This window comes from Papio anubis, chromosome 1 (assembly GCF_008728515.1).
Source record: "Papio anubis isolate 15944 chromosome 1, Panubis1.0, whole genome shotgun sequence".
Taxonomy (NCBI): Eukaryota; Metazoa; Chordata; class Mammalia; order Primates; family Cercopithecidae; genus Papio; species Papio anubis.
In genome coordinates, this window is record NC_044976.1 from 51,527,398 (window position 1) to 51,547,299 (window position 19,902).

Here is a 19,902-nt window from a genome sequence, read left to right on the forward strand (position 1 = left end):
AAAATATATATATATATATATATCACCCCCATTACCATTCCCTATTGCCCTTTTCTGCCTTATTTTTCTCCATAGCACTTATTACTATCTGATATACCATGTAATATTTTACTTACTTTCTTTTTATCCATCTCTCTCACTTGAATTGTAAGTTCCTTGAAGACAGAGCTTTTTGTCTGAGGTATACTGCTGCATTCCCAGTGCTTAGAATGTACCTGACACATGGTAGGCCTTCAAAAATGAATAATTTAAAAATGGACAACAGAATGAATGAATGGTTCCGAGTAAGCATTCAGTAAGTGGTAGCTGTACTGTACTGTTATGCTTCTCTTGTTGGAGAGAGCCTAGGGTAATTTAGAAACACTATGGATTGAGACCAGCTTTTTGGAGGGCTTAAAATGCCGTGATAGGGGCTGGGCAAGGTGGCTCACACCTGTAATCCCAGCACTTTGGGAGGCCAAGGCGGGCGGATCACAAGGTCAGGAGTTCGAGACCAGCCTGGCCAACATGGTGAAACCCCATCTGTACTAAAAATACAAAAAATTAGCTGGGCGTAGTGGTGCATGCCAGTAATCCCAGCTACTTGGGAGGCTGAGGCAGGAGAATTGCTTGAACCCAGGAGGCGGAAGTTGCAGTGAGCCGAGATGGCACCACTGCACTCCAGCCTGGGCAACAGAGCAAGACTCTGTCTTGAGAAAAAAAAAAAAAAATGCCATGATAGGAACTTTGAAAGTCATTTGGTATATAACCAGTATACCAAAGCTTTTTAATATGCATTAGAGCTTCCTAAATAGAAAAGTGAAGTCAGAGCTGTGTTTTAGAGGATGAAACTGGTACATTAGACCTGATGAATTGAAAGGGGTGAGATCAGAAGCAGAGAGAGCCATCAGGAGGATAGACGTTGCCACTGTCTAAGTGAGCGGAGAGGATGGCCGGCCTTTGTGCAGGCAGTGGGAAAAGTGAATGTTGTGAGAGTAGATGCCAGAGATACTAGAGGTGAAGGTAATGGGACCTGGGAATTGTATGGAAGAAGCATGTCTGTCAAAAATGGTGAAATTTTATTACTGACACATTTTTGAGGGAGGTCCTTTTGGAAAGGACGACATCAGGAGCACAGGTGGAAGCAAGGTTACCTCTAGTGAAAAGGGATGGATGGAAACTTCTTTCTCTGAAAGGGCAGGTAAATATTCAGGGGCATTTTGAGAGGAGAGGAGGTCGGCAAGCTCCTGGAATAGAGTATAGAGCTTGGAGTGTGGAGAAAAAGTGAAGAGTACTGTTAATGTGCATGGTTGAATAAGGGATTGATGAGAGATGAATGAAAGAAAAATTGAGCAGTAGTTAGGGCATCTGTCTAGTGTGGGCAGCATGACTTTGTTGTGGAAGGTTCCTGAATTATACAGAGTCCCTTTTTTTTCCTTCCAAAATGAATGGGCAAAAAAATGATCATAACTGCATTCTATGAGCCGCCACTCTAAGGTGGTGTACAAAGAAAAGCTAAAGGCTTTGTCTGGATTCCAGGTTTTAGAAATAGAAAGAACTTCAGGAATTATATTCGTGATCTTTTTTTTTTTAATGACTGAAGGTTAATGTTACTTTTGTATTTAGATATGCCCATACTGATACTAAGGTTGTTTTAAAAAAATTTCTCCTTCTCCTCCTATTTTGTTGTTGTTGATTGATAGGATTGGTTTGTTATCAAAGATCATATGCTGATTGAAAGCTGTTGAATGATTTTGGAAAAGCTGTGTTCCCTCCAGATAGGTTCTTGCCATGTTCTTCCCACATTAGGTGCTGTACCCCAGACCCCAAGGGATCTTACCCTGGGGCAGGATAATTTCTGCTGAAACTGACACTTGTTGGCAGCCAAGAGTGGTGCTGAAATACAGACTTACCAAGAAAAGCCATCACTGGAAATTGCCAGCTCCTTTTACATCAACCAACAAATGGCTATTTGTTAGAGATTAGCTACATTAAAGCATTAATAACCTGTCCTAGTTTGAACCGGCATCTTAAGGAGAATTGCTAGTTCATCTGGCATATACATAATGTTAGGGGGTTTGTTTATTGTTAACAAAGTAAGATTTACTTAAATATATTTTGTAAGAGCTTGGTAATGATTATTGAGATGAATATATTATGGATTTTTAGATTTTGTGCATTTTCCATCATCTGTTTTTGCTGCCTGGGTACCTTTTAGTATCTCCTCCACGAGTTCTGCCTTTGCCTCATCTCCTTTGAAACAACTCGTATAGCATATATCCAGGAAGCCAACTTTGATTAATCTAACATAAGATATTATTCCTACATTCTTTTATTCTGCCCCTTCAGCACCTTGAGTTCTCAACTTTCTCCCTTTATGGGCAGCATGATACAGAAAGCTTCAGAGTCCCCTAACCCCAAGGTACACTAGAAAGAGCATAGCCTTTAAGAAACACCCAAAACTGGGTTCAGATCTAGGCTCTGTCACTTAGAGGGTATATACCTTCCCTGAGTCTAGTGGTCTTATCTAGAATATGATGAGAATGGTTTGTATCCGTAGAACTGTTGTGGGGATTAAATGAGATAAGGAAGATAGAGCACCTAGTAAGTGCTCAGTAAATCATTGTTTCCTCCCCAACCACATGTTAAACATTAATTGTGCTTAGACATATAGGTTTGTCTAAGGCTCTCAAAAGGACTTTGAAAACTTGGAAACCATCTGGGATTCATCAAATGCTGATAAATCAGTGAAGGCACAGTTAAAACTGAGCTGTTGAATGTTTACATACTTCCTACAACAAAAGGAAGCAATAGAGCATAGGAATTGGAAGTATGAGCTTTGGCAACAGGAATCTGCATTCAGATGTAGCTCAGCTACTTACTAGCTATGTGGTCTTGGGCAAGTTATTTGGTCCCTCTGACCCTTATAGGATTGTTACAAAGATCAGATGAGACCAGGTATGTTGAAGTGTTCAGCATAGTGAGAGCTCAATAAATGCTGATATTACAGCAGTAGCAGTAGCAGATTTTACTTCCTGAAGCCCCCTTTCAATGACCAAGAGTCCTTTCTTGGACTGTTAGGACCAGGTCCAACGATCTCAGTTTGTTTTTTACCTCGTGCTCTTTGATGTTATATATCTGCAAGAGAACTGGATTTTCTAGGCTGTAAATTTGTTTATTTTTTAAGGATTTAGACCTTTTTTCCAGTATTAAGATAAAATTTTGTTAGCAGCTAAGTTAGGATAACCATTGAATCTCAGTCTTTTTAGGGGCAATCCCTGAGTTGTAAGACATATAATAACTTTTTTTCTATCTTGTTTCAGTTATTTAATAACAGAGGCATACTATGGTTTAACAGTTTATTCTATTTCTTTTTTTTTTGAGATGGAGTCTCACTCTTGTTACCCAGGTTGGAGTACAATGGTGCAATCTCAGCTCACTGCAACCTCCGCTCCTGGGTTCAAGAGATTCTCCTGCCTCAGCCTCCCAAGTAGCTGGGATTACAGGCACCCGCCACCATGCTCGGCTAATTTGTGTATTTTTAGTAGAGGTAGAGTTTCACCATGTTGGCCAGGCTAGTCTTGAACTCCTGACCTCAGGTGATCTGCCCACCTCAGCCTCCCAAAATGCTGGGATTACAGGTGTGAGCCACTGTGCCCAGCTCCTATTCCATCTCTTTTATTAAGGTACAGGTTATCTGATTAGCTATTATGCCATAATTTGATCATCTTTTGAAATTCACATAATCTATTAATTTATTCAACAAATGTTTATTGATTTCCTATGTGTCAAGTACTCTTCAAGGGCCTGTGGATATAGCAGTGATCAACACTGACAAGGGCTCTGCCCCTTGAAGTTTTCATTCTGTTGGACAAATACAGACAGAAAACATATACACATATAAGTGGAGTAGTTTCAGATCAGTGCCCTGTGAATAAAATGTGACTTCATTTCAGGGAGAGGCCAGGTTTAATTTGAGCTAATTCTTAATGAGAGGAAGAGCCTACTGTTAGAATCCTATTGTTATATTAATTGATTGCCTAAAACGTTGACTGCTGAAAATGTTGATTTCTTGGTGAATTTTTCCTTTTGCACTTGAAACCTCTCATTTGGACAAGGTAGACACGGCTGATTTAACAATGAGGTATTAGTCTTTGTTGTCCAGTCTTTTTTCCACTATTTCACTTTGATAATAAAATTAATATTTTAAAAGCTTTGTATTATTAAAATTGCATACACTTGATGTAAAAAAAATTAGAAAAGATAGACAAATAAAATGAAGAACTACCCTGCCAAAATTCCACTGTCCAGGTTAGGAGTTGGCAAATTATGCCCTGCAGACCTAGCCTACCACCTGTTTTTACGTTTTGTGTTTTGTAAAATTTTTATTGAAGTCTAGCCTGTAGTAAGGGCATAATTCCAGAGTGTACCACATGATGAATGTTGACAAATGAATACACCTCCAAGATTAAGACACAGAATGTTGCCAGCACTCCAGAAGCCTCCCTCCTGCCCGCCTGCTCTCACTATTCACTCCCAAAAGGAACCATTATTTCGAATCCTATCACCATAGCTTGATTTTATTTATAGACCAATAACATTTACTCTTTTTTAGGTCTGGCTTTTTTTATTCAACAGCATAAGATTCATGCATATGGTTGCATGTGGCAGTAGTTTGTGTTTACTATGCAAATATCCCAGAATTCATTCCTAGTGCATTTGATGTATCTTTGCATTGTTTCAAGTTGGGGGCCTGATGAATAATGTTGTTATGAATATTCTTATAGATGTCTTCTAGTGGACATTTCCGTTGTACTTATTTCCACTGGACATGTACCCAGGGCTAGGTGATAAAGTACAGGATAGCCAAACAGGTTTTTCGTGTGGATGTACTATTTTACATTTCCTTCCACATTATATGAGAGTTTTAGTTCCTCTGCATTTTTGACGGTACTTGGTACTTGCCAGGTTTTTTTTTAATCAGGCTAATCGATGTACAATTGACAATAAACAATATAAAATCAACCCTTTTCAGATGTATAATTCTGTGAATTTAGACAAATGCATACAGTTGTGTAACTATCACCAGAAATCAAGATATAGACAGACTGTTTCCATTACCCCCGAAAGTGTCCTCATGTCCCTCTATAGTCAGCCCCCTCAGGCCCTTTCAGCCACTAGTTTGATTTCTCTCCCTGTAGTTTTGCTTTCCCTAGGAAGTCATACCCATGAAATCATATAGTATGTAGCTTTTTGAGCCTCCTTCTGTCACTGAAATTTATTCATGTTGTTGCATGGATCATCAAGTGTTTTGTTCTTTTTTGCTGCTGAATGGTTACCCGTTCACCAGTTGATACACATTTGGGTTTTTTCCAGCTTTTGGCAGTTATGAATAAAGCCACTATAAGCATTCACATGCAGGTTTTTGTGTGGACATAAGTTTTCATTTTTCTTTGGTGACTACCTAGGAATAGGATTGCTAGTTCATGTAGTATGTGTATGTTTAGCTTTATGTGAAACTTCCAGACTGTTTTCTGAAAATGGCTGTATCATTTTACAGTCTTTCTGATATTATGTTGACCTTTCATTTGTTTCACTTCCTCACTAATGCTGGATATTGCCTTTTTTTTTTTCTTTTTTAAATTTCAGCCATTTGTTCTAGTAGGTATGTGGCACTCATCATGATTTTAACGTGAATTTTCTGATGGTTAAGGAAGTGAAGCACTGTTTCATGTGTTTCTTGGCCATTTGGAGATCTTTTATATAATGCCTATATGTGTCATTTGCCCATTTTTATTTTGGATCGTCTAACCTTTTCTAGTTGAGCAGTAGGAGAGTAGGAGTTTTTTGTTTTTTGTTTTCCCATAATCCACTGTACCTTCGACAGGAGTTCTTCATATAGTCTGGATACAAGTTCTTTGTCAGAGATATATGAGTTGCAAGTATCTTCTCCTTCCTCTGACTGCCACCTGTTTAAAATAATTTTATTGGAACACAGCCAACATTTGTTTATATATTATCTATGGCTGCTTTTGCACTAAAGGGCAGAATTGAGTAGTTGTGATAGAGACCTACTGACCTGCAAAGCCTAAAATATTTAGTGTCTGATCCATTACAGAAAGTTTGTTAACCCTCGATCTAGATAACCGTATTCATTTTCTATTATGGTATAACAGATTGCCACAAACTTAGTAGCTTAAAATAATGCACACATTTATTAGCCCACAGTTACCTTGGATAAGTAGGCTGAGGACAGCTTAGCTGGGTCCTCTGCATAGAGTCACACAAGGCTACAGTCAAGGTGTTGGCCAAGGCTGGGCTCTCATCTGGAGGCTTCACTGGGGAAGGATCCATGTCCAAGTTGATTCAGGTTGCTGGCAGAATTCATTTCCCTGTGGCCTTGGGAATGATAGCTTTCCTCTTTTACTGGCTATAGGCCAGAGCTGGTCCTCAGCTCAGTTCCCTGCCACATAGTCCTCTCCATAGGAAGTCCATAACATAGCAGTGAAGTCATTCAGAGCCAGCAGGAGAGCAAGAACAAATCTGCTAGCAAGGTGGAATCATTTAATGCAACAAAATCACAAGAGTGACATCTCATTGTCTTTGCCATATTCTGTTAGCTAGAAGCAAGTCACAGGTTCTGCTCACACTGGAAGGAAGGGGATGTACACCAGGAGGGTCACCTTAGAGTCTGTCACAGTTACTATTAGTAATATATTGGTGTCTTCAGTTTACAGATGTTTTTCTATATTTATATAGTTGAATTCTGTTTTTAAGCAAAAATGGCATCATACAGTTTATTTTGTAACTGGCATATATAATAATATCACGAATAATGTAACATGAACATTTTTTTATGTCAGTAAATCCAGATCCATGTCATTTCTTATTGTGGTTTATATCATACCTGACTATTTGAATATACCATAATTTATTTAATCAATTCCATCTTGTTAAATATCAGGATTGCTTGTGGTTTGTGTCACATTTTACCAGCCTGCCATAGAAGTATATGTGAGTGCCCATTTCCCCACACTGCCTCAGTGCTGGTTGTAATTCTGTTGCAGTCAGTGGCTTTTGACAAAAATGTATATGTGAAACTGAACACCTCCTTTTCTCCTTCCTTCTCCTGTGTATCTGTTTTAGATAAGAAGGCTGACTGCACAATCACAATGGCTGACTCAGACTTCCTGGCTTTAATGACTGGTAAAATGAATCCTCAGTCGGTAAGTATGATGGAGCTTATATCCTGCTAGTAGGTAGGTTTTCAGCCCTTTCTACTCCATCTCCTGACTCAGACTCTAAAGTGCAAAGTGGTCAGACACACAAAACTCTGCAGCGTTCCCCAAACAAGTGACAGATGTCTGTGGAGCAAGCTATGTGCCAGACACTGTCTTGTGTGCTGGAAGTGCCCAGAAGAATAAGAAATAGTTCCCACGCTCAGGGCATCCACAGATCTGGAAAAGAGTCAGTGCAGCCAGAGATCCAAGGTGCCACACCTGACTTGTGGTCAGGGGAGGATGAAGGCAGGAGCAGCCATATCTCTCTGGGCCATCAGGGAGAGCCCCACAGAGGAAGCAGCTCTTAAGTTTAGTGCCCAGGTGGAAAGTAGGAGTGTTCCAGCAGGAGGGAGCGGTGGCATGAACAAAGGCATGACCTTTTACATTCTATTTATTTGCCCATGTTCTTCTTTTTGCCTGACCTGTCCTTACCTGACAAATGATTTGTCTTTCAAAGTTAGCTCAGATGTTATCTCCAAGGACCTCTTTCCAAGTTGCTGCGGAGCTGTAACCAGTCCCTCTCCTGAGCCACGTACTGGACTGCCAGCTTAGTGCCTGTTGTGTTGTGTTAGTCATAATATGCCTCTCTCTCTTCCCTGTTAGACTGTAAGTGTCTCAAAGCATCAAAGCACATCTTATTTGTCTTTATGTTTCCAGAATTTAGCACAGTCTCTGACATTTTTAGGTATTCTGTAAACACCTGTTGGACTAAATTGCATTTGTCTAGAATGTGTTTATGCCTTGTATAGATTTTCCTAGTCCTCAGATTGTCAAGGGTCCTCTTAGATTCTTCAGCTGCAGTGTTGAATGGACTTGATATAGTGAGCTTTCTGTCAACTTGATATACTGAGCTTTCCATTAAAAAAGAAACTAAGATGTTTCTTTCCAATGTAACTTAATTTTTTTGTTGTCTCAGTCTGGTTTGTTTTAGGTCTTATTCCTGTGGTTCTCTGGTAATTTGCAAGATTGGATAAAACAACTAAATCTCACTCCCACTTGCTTTTTTAAAATGCTTTTTCTAAGTAACCAAGCACATTTTAGTTGATGCCATGGCAAGTGAGATTTGTATCTGTGATGTTTCCGCTGAATACACACCATTGGCACTGACATTTCCACTGAGCTCACTCCAGAAATCTAGACAGAACAGAGGCCACCAGTATAGGAGCTGGCTGTCATCCTGCTTCCCACCCACTGCACATGCCATGCACAGCTCTGGCAGGCTGTTCAGACTTCACACATCAGCTGCCTTCATTCTCTCAATTTATCTTTGTACTGCCCATTTTGGGGGCAAGGTGTCAGCTTATTTTCCTTCAGCACCTTTTAACACCCAAAGGAATTAAAGATAAAAATAGCAGACCTTTCTATTAATGTGCTAATGGACTTCCCTTATGCTCAGAGGATTTCCAGAGGATTTGACTGGAAATCGTTAAATGCAGTGGAAATTCTAATTTCAGTGTTTGACTCCAGCAGCAAGCATACATGAAGAACACCTAGGGGCCAGACTGAAATCATCTTTATGTATGGACTCTCTAAAGGGTGAAGATTCATGTTTTCTCCATTGTTAGTAAATAAAAAGTGATTTTCTTTGTTAACTTACAAAGGGGAAAGGTGGTAAGTTTCTCCTGTACTACTGGTCCGTATTTTTTAATGATGTTTGTTCAATATATTGTGTTCTGAGTCACCTGACCTTTAAGCCATCAGACAGAAGGCTTTGTGCCATATTTAGTTTGTCCAGACAGAGGAGGGGGAAAAAAAGCAATTAGTCACCCCTACCAGGAGGTACAGATAAAACAGAGCTCCTTACATTCCCATGGATGATATAGAAGAGCTCCTAGCTTCTTAATGTACTGTTAAAAACCTAAGACTACCAGAAACGTTTTTTAAAATCTAGCCCTTCCTTGTTTTTAATTCAGTTAAAATACTGAGATCATGGCAGGGAAATTATGCTGTGTTCCCAATTTTGCTATTTCTCTTAAGTTTTCCTGGGATTTTGTTACATGGTAAATTTAGCAAACATCATGTGATCTAATCCCAGGCAGTTGTTAAATGGAACAAATTGTGGCTCTGCACTTCAGATTGGTTTGATTCTTCTTATTGAGCCAAAGAGTAACACAAGCACCCCATTCTCAGCAGGCTCTGTGTCCTCTGTAGGGATAAGTCCTTTATCATTGGTGGCATTTCATCCACATGCACGTTGGATTGAACCCCAAGAGTTTCTGTGTTTTTTGTGTATGCTTTTTCTCTCAGCAGCCTGCTAAAAATTTCAGTTAGTATTTCCCACCTACATGGAATGTTTTAAAACAGAATCAGTCTGGTAACCCACTTTGAGGAGGACAGGTAAAAACAGGCTCAATTTCTATGAGAAATTTGGGAAGGCTGCTCCTTTCTGCTGCTCTGCGAAAAGTGTGGCCTTTTCAAATTCTTTTGAAGAATCTGGTTCCAAATCTATTGTAGAAAGCCAAGTTTCATATTTTAGAGAAAGTCATGTGACCTGGATAAATAAATGATCTCAGGGCTAGATAGTATAGAAACATCAGCAATCTTAAAAACACCGAGTAATGAGTTTTCTTTCTTCTTTACAGGCCTTCTTTCAAGGGAAATTGAAAATCACTGGCAACATGGGTCTGGCTATGAAGTTACAGAATCTTCAGCTTCAGCCAGGCAACGCTAAGCTCTAAGGAACTCCCTTTGGCTACTTTGAAAATCAAGATGAGATATATAGATATATATCCATACATTTCATTGTCAGAATTTAGACTGAAACTACACATTGGCAAATAGTGTGGGATAGATTTGTTTTTAAATGGGTGTGACCAATCCTGTTTTTCCTATGCTCTGGGTGAATAGAGCCTGATGGTAGACTACTGCTTTGCGGAATTGCATACAACTGTGCATTACAAAGTTAATATGGTAATTATGGTCTGGGGTAAAATTGAGTTTCAGAATAAAATTAGGAACAGTAAAATCCAAAGAACTATGTAAACAAAAAAGCTTTTGTTTTGCTTACAAAGTATATTTAAGGATTATTCTGCTGAAGATTCAATTTAAGAGTTTTCCTTGGGAGAACTAAGTAAGAAACACAATGCCAACAGCTGGCCAGTAATTAGTGTTGTGCACTTAATGTCCTTAATCAATTTCTCAATAGTTCTTGAAATTAGTGAGATTAAGAAAAAAGTCTAAAAATTTTGCATGTCATGCTATCAGAAACAGTATTTTCTTCCCAAATCAAAATAAAAGAAATATGATCAGAGCTTGCACACAGGCTTGTTTTTAAAATAAAAATATTTTTAAAACGGGTTTCCTTCTTGAAAAATCAGTGTATTAGTCATAAAACACTATCATTAAGAATAATTGAACATTAAAGTTTGCTTTGAGATGCACAGTTTTCAAATTATAATCTCACTTCAAATATATAAAGTCCTCGGTCCTTTGTTACAATTTCCTTTTTCATGTAAGTTTAATTATCTGCATTTATCTTTTTTCCTAGTTTTTCTAATACTAATGTTATTTCTTACAATTCAGTGAGATATGGGATAAAATAATGCTTTGAGAAGAATGTTTAATAGAAAATTAAAATAGCTTTTTCTGGCCTCTCTTATTTATATTATGTGTGTTCTTCTTGCTCAGGGTTCTCTAGATAATGCAGAATAAAGAGAAACATTGGGGAATTTATAAACTGAATGTTATCTGGACATAATCACTAGTTTTTGACTGGGGAGGCAGTGTGGTATAATAGAGCACTTGACTAGGAGCCAAGAGACTTGCTTCTCTTAGGCAAATAACTGCCTGCCTGGACCCGTTTGCTAAACTGTTAGGAGATTTAAGTAGATGATCCAAAGGTACCTTCTGCTCCGAATCCTGTGAGTTTCCTCAGAGCCCAGTAGAATGGTTTGGGAATTATCCAGGCCCCGCCTTGCTGTTGTTGTCATTACTTCACCCAAAGGTGGGCAGAGGTAGAAAACAAGCTGGTTTCATTTGTTTAGGTGATTGGAGCCCTTGCGTCAGGACTGTGGATCAGGTCTCCTAAGACCATTTAGCTTTGCATGTTCTGTGACCAGCAGAACAGCATTTGGTGGTAGGGCAAGAGGATACGTTAAGCCAATAGAAGTTGATCCCAAGTTCCATAAAATGAATTCAGAACACAGACCTACTTCCTAATCATAGTAGCTTCTTACTCTGAGAAGAAAAAGACTTCAAGAAAAGAGTTTCAACAAAATGTCTGATTTCTCTGTAGTTTGGATTCGCTGCTTCATTCTGTCCTCACTTATCCCACATAACAAGAGATACCTGAAATAGGCTTTAGGATAAACCTCAAAAACAAAAAGGAAAAACAAAAACTGGTTCTCAGGGTAGGAATATGTTTATATAGGATGTAATTTGTGTGCATGATAGAAAAGTACTTAGTGATAAAATAGTTTGATTTTTTTCCCCTTCTGGTATTATGGTTAGGAGGAAGGAGATTAAGTTTTAATTTGAGTTAAAACTGCCGTTACTAGTTGTGCTGCTTGAAGAGATCAAGTCTCAGTTGCCTGATTGATAAAGTGGAGATACTAATATTGGCCTCCTAGGATTATGAGACGCTAGAGAGATAACACGTAAAGTACCTACAGCAGTTGCTAGTTGAGGGTAGTCATTCAGTACATGTGAGTTCCCTTGCTCTTCTCACCATTAGCAGCACCACTTGCTCCTGGGATATGTGATTCCTGGGATATGTGATAATGATGTTTGTAGTGTTATGTCCCACTTCTGGAGTCTTTCATTTGTTCATTTAACAGGTATTTATTGAGTACCTACCATATATAGAAGGTACAATCTCACCGGAGATACTAGTCAGCTCTTTTTCTCAAGGTGCTTACATGGGGAAGACAGTCAAAGAGACAATTATTATTGACTATGAAGTGCCCAGCAGGAAATGGTTAGGGTGCTGTGATAAGCAGTCATAGTGAGGGACCTTGATAAAGTAGTTAAAAGAGATGTCTTCAAGGAAGTAATTTTTAAGCTGAGATCTGAAGGTTAAGAAGGAGCAAACCATGCAAAGAACATTGCATGAAAGGGTAGAAACAGGCTTGACTTGTTCCAAAAACTGTGAGGGGTCCAGTCTGAGTGGAATAGTGAGCAGGAAGGACAGGCCGGAGATCAGATTGGATAGATACACAGAAACTAGTTTCATTGGGATTTGTTCATTATGGTAAGGCTTTTTTTGTATTTCATTCTTAGTGAAGTCAGGAGCTGTTGACAATATAGCTTTACAGGTGTTTATTTCTTAGGCTACATATTCGTCTTGCCATCATATCCTAGGTGTGGAACCCAGACTAATGGAGTAGCCACTACCTGGAACATCATGACCATCATGGCAGATGAAGAGAAAAAGGTGAAGTGCATGTTGGCTCTTAAAGCTTCTGCCTGAAGTGATACATACCACTTCTGCTCCCATCTCCTTGACCAAAGAAAGTCACATACCCCACCTAACTTCAGAAACTTAACATGTACCAGAAGGAGAAATTAGAGTTGGAATATTGGTGAAGAGAAATGATGACCACCAGAGGACTGCAAACAGGAATGAAATAATTTAACACTGTAGCTGGTGTGTGGAGAATGTACTGGTGGCAGAGGGCTGGAGAATGGATGTTGGGGTACAAGAAGATGGCGTCCTGGACTAGGGTGTCAGCAGTAGAGACAGATGTGGAAAAACAGGCAGAAGTAGAGCTGACAGAACTTGGTAACTGAATGTCGGGGGCCAGGGGAGGGGGGCGGTGACAAGAATGACTTCTAGTGACGGGCCAGCCGAATGGTGGATCGTGACTGGACTGGCAGTGAGACAAGCAGGTTTCAGGGGGAGTAGTTGAAATAAGCTCTGCTTTTGAAATTTTAACTTGGAGATGCCTGGGAGATTTGCAAATAGAGATATTGAGGAGACAGTTGGATTTGACGAGCTTAGAGGTGAGGTCAGCTTGGAGATACACACTTGGAAGTCATGAATATATGGGTTGAATTTAAAGCTACAGGAATGGATATTACCTGGGTTGGGGAAAAGGAAGGTTGGGGTAATCCTTGAGGAACTTCAGCTTTTTGAGGTCTAGTAGAGGAGGGCAAGGGTCCAGAGAGGTAGAGGGAGAACTCCAAGAAGAGAGTATGGCCAAAATGGGAATGGCCAACTATGTCACTTGACCCCAATAGAGAGGTCAAGTAGGATGATCTCTGAAAAGTGTCTACTTGGTTAAATTTGGTGACACGAAAGTCACTGGTGACCACTGCAAAATCAGTTTCAAAACAAAAAAACCAGTAGAGCAGTAGAGATAAAACTATATTGGAATTGGTTTCATAAAGTTCTACGAAAAATAGGAACAGAAGAGTTCCATTTGGTAGTGATATGCTCAGTTTCCAAGTGACAAATATAGAGCAAGCACATTAGCTAACTCAGGTCTAAGCTGTGTCATCTTGCACACGCTGTTCTCTGCGCCCACCCTCACCATTCTGTCCCTCCCCACTCTTGCCCCCCACCACACCGTTCACTTGGCAAATTCTCTTCATCCTTCAAGACTTACTTAGGTACCTTTGCTTTCAGGAAGCTGTCCCCATTTGTTACCCTGTAGAGCAAATCATTCCTTCCTGGTCATTTGTTTCTGTCTCCCAGCCAGTAGAGAGGTTCTTAAAGGAAAGGACGGCCTCTCATGCATCCATTTTGAGATCTCCAGCATAGTCTTGGCTGACTGTTGTTAAATGAATGAAGGAGATAGGCGAATAACAATTTTATATTCACAGAGGGACCTTTTCTGAGGATGAGAGCCTAGTCACAGAATTGCATTCTCCATTACAAAGACTTTTTGTAGCCCTGATGATGAAAGAGAACATTAAACATTTTTTCCTTAGCCTAACTTTTCCTAATTTTTCTTTGAAAATATTTGCAGCTTCCCATAACAATCTTTCAATTTCAGACTGAAACAATTGGAAGTAGTAAGAAAAATCTGTTTATTAATGGTCTTACTATGTTTTTAAAAACTAAGTGGCAGCTGGGCGCTGTGGCTCACGCCTGTAATCCCAGCACTTTGGGAGCCCGAGGTGGGCGGATCATATGAGGACAGGAATTCAAGACCAGCCTAGCCAACATGGTGAAACCCCGTTTTAATTAAAAATTTAAAAATTAGCCGGGTGTGGTGGCACACACCTGTAATCCCAGCTACTCGGGAGGCTGAGGCATGAGAATCTCTTGAGCCGGGAGATTGCTGCCACTGCACTCCAGCCTGGGCAACAAGAGTGAGACCCTGTCTTAAATAAATAAATAAAAAGTTGCCTGGTGGGTTCTTTCTGCATTAAAATTGTTAGTCTTGTTGCTGTGCTTTTTCAGATGAATTCACACTCTCAGATTTCTACAATTTTTGTTGGATGTGTAAAGGAAAAATAATGGAAAGCATTACTAGCATGTCAAGTCCATGTAGAGGTGGGGGTATGACAAAGGAGTCACTGAGGAATTTCAGGTCAAAAAGTCCTGTCTCTGCCTCCTGGAAGCTAAGTTAGGGTAAGGCATTTAAGCCTCACCAGCATTTAGTTTTCGTTTCTTCCTCTGCAAAGGAGGGACACTGTTGAATTTTTTTTTTTTTTTTTTTTTTACAGTCACTCTCATTAGACTGTATACATCTTGAATGCAGTAATTCTGTTACTCATCTCTGTGTCTCTAGTATTAATGCAGTGTCCACCAGAGTAGCATCAATAACTGTTTCTCGGACAAATAAGGGTTAGACAATGATCATTAATGTTAATTTTAAATTATAAAATACTTTGTGAAAGGTTCAATCACATATAAATATAAGTTCCCTCAGTTTTCCCCATATATGTCATCTTAGGAAAAAGTGTGAAATTGAATCCTACAATTAACAGCTTTATCTTCTGAAACTTTAGCAGTCTCAGAAAATGGTACATTTGGCCAGGCTTACTGGCTCACGCCTGTAATCCCAGCACTCTGGAAGGCCGAGGCAGGTAGATAGTGAGGTCAGGACATCGAGACCATCCAGGCTAACATTATGAAACCCCGTCTCTACTAAAAATACAAAACATTCGCCAGGTATGGTGGTACGTGCCTGTAGTCCCAGCTACTCAGGAGGCTGAGGCAGGAGAATCGCTTGTACCCAGAAGGTGGAGGTTGCAGTGAGCCGAGATCGTGCCACTGCACTCCAACTTGGGCGACAAAGCGAGACTGTCTCAAAAAAAAGAAAAGAAAAGAAAGAAAGAAAATAGTACATTTAGAACAGCCTGGTATAATGAGAAAACTTTGGGGCCCATCAGATGTGGGTTTTGGTTCTACCTGTGGCACTTACACAACTTTGGGACCACCTTGAGCTAATAATAAGGAAAGACTCTGAGACTGTTTCTTCGTCTGTGAAAAGGGACTCATAATGTCTGCCTTCCTGGTTGTTAGGAAGATGAGCAATTGTAGCTGTAATATGTCAAGCACATAGTAGGTTCTGAGTAGATGCTGCAAAATGTTATTTAAGGAATTTTTGTAACATGAAATTTATTCATTGGAACATTTTGTGATAATCTTTTTTTTTTTTTTTTTGAGACGGAGTCTCGGTCTGTCACTAGGCTGGAGTGCAGTGGCGTGATCACTGCTCACTGCAACCTCCACCTCCCTGGTTCAAGCAATTCCCCTGCCTCAGCCTCCCAAGTAGCTGGGACTACAGGCATGCAACACCACACTCAGCTAATTTTTTGTATTTTTTTTTTAGTAGAGATGAGGTTTCAGCATGTTGGCCAGGATGGTCTCGATCTCCTGATCTTGTGATCTTCCCGCCTTCTGCCTCCCCAAAGTGCTGGGATTACAGGCGTGAGCCACCACGCCCGGCCAGTGATAATCTTTTGAGTTCACATAATCAGCTGGCTTCAGAATGAGGACAATTTGCTTTTATTAACTGTTTACATCCTTATGTTTTCCTCAAGAAACATTAAAATTTAATGGTCTCTATACTTAAGTGAATGGATATAGAATTATTTAGTTTGACTTTCAGAAGGTTTGCATTTTAGCCAAAGATTAAATTCTAGCTGCCCATGCCATGATTACTTTTTGAACAGAAAGAAGTCACTTGATGTTATTGACTAGCAAAAAAAATGGTAATCAGCCAGATTGTACCTCTGGGCAAATTACCCTGTGGGAGTAAGCTTGTTTAGAGACCACACTGATATGAATTAGGAATGTTGGGTATGGTACTAAACAGCTAATGAGGGGCCTGAAATATTTACGAGCTATTAGGAACCACAGCCACGTCTGGCCAAATTTTAGAGTTTTTCTCAATAGAGAGTTACAAAATCTTCTGGAACAGTCTCATATTATATCTATCTGGAGACTGCTGCAAACAAACAGCTTTTTAGTTCTTGGTAAGAACAAAGAATATTGGACCAGATTTCTGGCCCTTAAGAAATGTGGAGTCTGATTCCATTTGGCTGAAGTTTAATTTGGTGTGGAATTTTAGCCAGACTTCTAGGGGAAATAATTTTTTTAAAATGTAACCAAAATTTATTGCAAAAAGTCATGTGCATTTGGTCTATCTATTCTATTCGTGCTCATTTAAATATTTTGTAAATATTCACAGTACTGTTACCAGCAGCATGTAGTAAGTGCTTGACCTTTTTGTTTCTGAATTTATGGCCATAAACTTTTATGTAGAATTGGGGGAAATTGATTGTAGTCTGCTGTTTATTTAAATTTCAGGTAGTTGTCTAACCAACTACCAGTGATGTTTTTTCTCTCTCTGGAAGTTGTGTGATTCACCTTTTAGAATATGGCACCTTCTGTTGTGTACAGAGCACTCTGTTCAAGATTAGACACTTTATTAGAACAGAAATAGAAAATAATTAGACATGAAGACACAGTACAGGAACAACTGACTATGCAGGCTGAAAGAAGCCTTAAGCTTGGCAAAATGATACCAAGACGCAGGGTATGATATCAGTTCACGAATATTCAAGAGATAGAAAGACCAAAGAGGGAGAAGAATTATTTTGCTTAGTTATTAGAAGTAAGGGAAAGAAATACAGAAAGATAATTTTCAGACTGAATATCACTGAATTTCCAGACAATAAAAATCGGTCATGAGTGGACTAGAAGCTCCAACCACAGAGTTGTTCCTAGACCCAGATGGCAAAAACGGGGCATTTCATTGTGGGAGATGTACCTTAATAGTGGCTGAAAGATCATCTGAACAGGAGAAAGTGGTATTTCATTGACAGCTGCTCTTGAGGATTTCTCCTTTTGCAGTTGATCAAAATCTTTTTTTCTTCTATATGCTAGAGAGAAGACTTGAGATCTTTTTGCTTACTTGTTTATACCCTGACTGGTTCATAACTTACTTTGGAAGAAACATGACATACCTTTGGAAGAAACAGTCTTCAAAAGAAATGAGAATTCAAAAGCTTCAAGTTTTTATAGTATGAAAGCAGTCTGAGTTTGTGTTTTGTCTTTTTTTCCATCCACTTTTATTTAGCTTAAGCTAATAGCTAGTTGGCTGGCTGCAGTGTGGGAGACAACTCTCGCTGGAGTTGGAACCTGAAGACTGAGTTTGAATTCTGACCCAAGCACTCATTAGCTGGGTCACCTGAGCAAGTTGCATATCCTCCCTGAGCATCCCTTTTCCAAAATAAGGGGGCAATAATACCATCATGTTTGCCGTGAAGATCAAGTGAAATGGTGTGTGGGAAAGTGTGTACCAGTTTTAGTTATTCATGTTTGTTTTATTTTCTATTGTTGCTGAAACAAATGATCACAAAGTAGTGATCACAAATTTATTATCTCACAGTTCTGTAGCCTAGAAGTCTGGTTGGGTTTGACTGGTTTCTTTGCTCTGGGTCTCAGAAGGCTGAAGTCAAGGTGTTGCTGCCCTGGGCTCCTATCTGGAGGCTCCAGGTTAGAAGATGGCTCTGCTCCCATGTTCATTCAGATGCTGGCAGAATTCAGTTTCATGCTGCTGCAGGACTGAAGTCCCTGTACTCTTCCTGGCAGCCTATGGGTGTTTCACCTTCTAGAGGCTACCTTATTCCCTAGCTCATGACCCCCTTCATCTTTAAAGCTAGTCAAGTCCTTTTCATGTTTCAAATGTCTCTGACCTCCTCTTCTGCTTCATCTCCTCTCTCTCCAGCTAGAGAAAGTTCTCTGTTTTTTAGGGCTCATGTGATTAGGCCCACCAGGATAATCCAGAATAGACTCCCTATTTTGAAGTCCATAATGTTAGTTACATCTGCAAAGTCCCTTTCATCATGTAACATATTCAAAGGTTTTAGGGATTAAGGTGTGGATATATTTGGGGCGGGGTAGGGAGGTATTCTGCCTATCACAGTGGTATTTTACAGTGAGAGAGGAGAGCTTACAGAACATGAGATTCTTGCCTTGGAGGACTCACAATCCAGTGGGAGAAAGAGGAAAAACAGCAAGAAAGTTCCAATAATAAAGAGTCTGTATGAGATGTTATAGGAGTCCAGGAGACTCCTTGTGTACTTGACTTGGACTGAAGTTTTTTTCATTATTTTCTTCTTGTTCCCTGATGAGTCTTGCCTTTCATCAAGGTCCTTCAGATGGAATTCATATACCCCAAACACCACCATGTAATTGGATTCCTTAAATGTCCAGAAAATCGAGCTGCTGCCATAGCTATTTGGGACTCTACTGCTTAATAAGGTCTTCAGCCCTCAGCTCAAAGTAGGAGGAATTATTTTCTTCTCTGATGATGAGGCATAACAAGAGCTCATTGTTCCTCGTCTCCTGTTTCCCATCATCAAACCCCACTGAGAGCCTTCTAGAACGTTCTTTACTCCTAGCTCTCTCTACCGTATCTATGTATGTCTTTCCTCCCTTCTCTTTGGAGTGTTCTTGTTTCTTATTGTTTTGATTTAGAAAGCACTTATCCTGGGCAGTGCAGAGGTTACTGTTTAATTCTTGCCACTTGCCATTTCTATTTTAATAATGTTTCCTGGCTATTTGGTCAGGTCTGGGTGATAGTTTTGTAGTAGTAGCTACCATTTACAGAGCACTTACCATGTGCCAGGTACTATGTAAAGTTCTATACTTGCATTTTCCAATTTAGACATACTGTGAGGTGTAGGTACTATTTTTATATTCGTTTGAACCTAGCTAGGATTTGAACCCAGCTCCAAGCTTAAAGCTTGTACTTGACACTGTGTACTTCAGTAATATCAAACAGGAGCTGAAATTGAGGGGCAGCATGAAGGAACTGAAACAGCACAAGTAGATTCAGGGAACCTCAATTTCAAACTCTACCTTTAAAATCCTTCTGAAAGAGGATTTGCTTCTAGAGCACCAAGATTGCCTCCATTGTTATACCAGAGGCACTCAAAATGATTCCTCCTGCAGCTTGTGTCTATAGTAGCAGCCAACCACAAAGCACACGTGGGCATTGGCTCAGCATTCCACAGAAGAGCCTATTTCTCTGGGAGGTGGTGGGGACTGGATGTGTGATGTGCCGTGTAGCTGGCCCCTGAAACACCCTGGCCTTAGCAGTTAAAGGTATAGAGAATATCTTCCTCACAGGGTTAGGATGATTAAAATGTTTTAAGGATTTAGGATGCTGCCTGTCACTTATTGGGCACCCAATATGTGCTGGCTCTCATTGTCCTAAAAATTTTTTAGTTCGTAAGTATT

General features: G+C 39.8%; 1 protein-coding gene across 3 annotated transcripts in view; it reads left to right on the top strand.

Moving 5' to 3' along the window:
- Positions 1-10,861, top strand: part of SCP2 (sterol carrier protein 2) — a 124,927-nt gene extending 114,066 nt beyond the window's left edge. For 2 of the 3 annotated variants that reach the window (XM_003891901.4, XM_021941651.2), the window contains 2 exons: positions 7,126-7,205; positions 9,842-10,861. In XM_003891901.4, the coding sequence (XP_003891950.2) occupies positions 7,126-7,205; positions 9,842-9,937 (176 nt within the window). In that variant the 3' untranslated portion in view covers positions 9,938-10,861. Of the gene's footprint in view, positions 1-7,125; positions 8,796-9,841 lie in introns of all 3 variants that reach the window. The other variant, XR_002523576.2, reaches the window with a different exon arrangement.
- Positions 10,862-19,902: the final 9,041 nt, after the last annotated feature.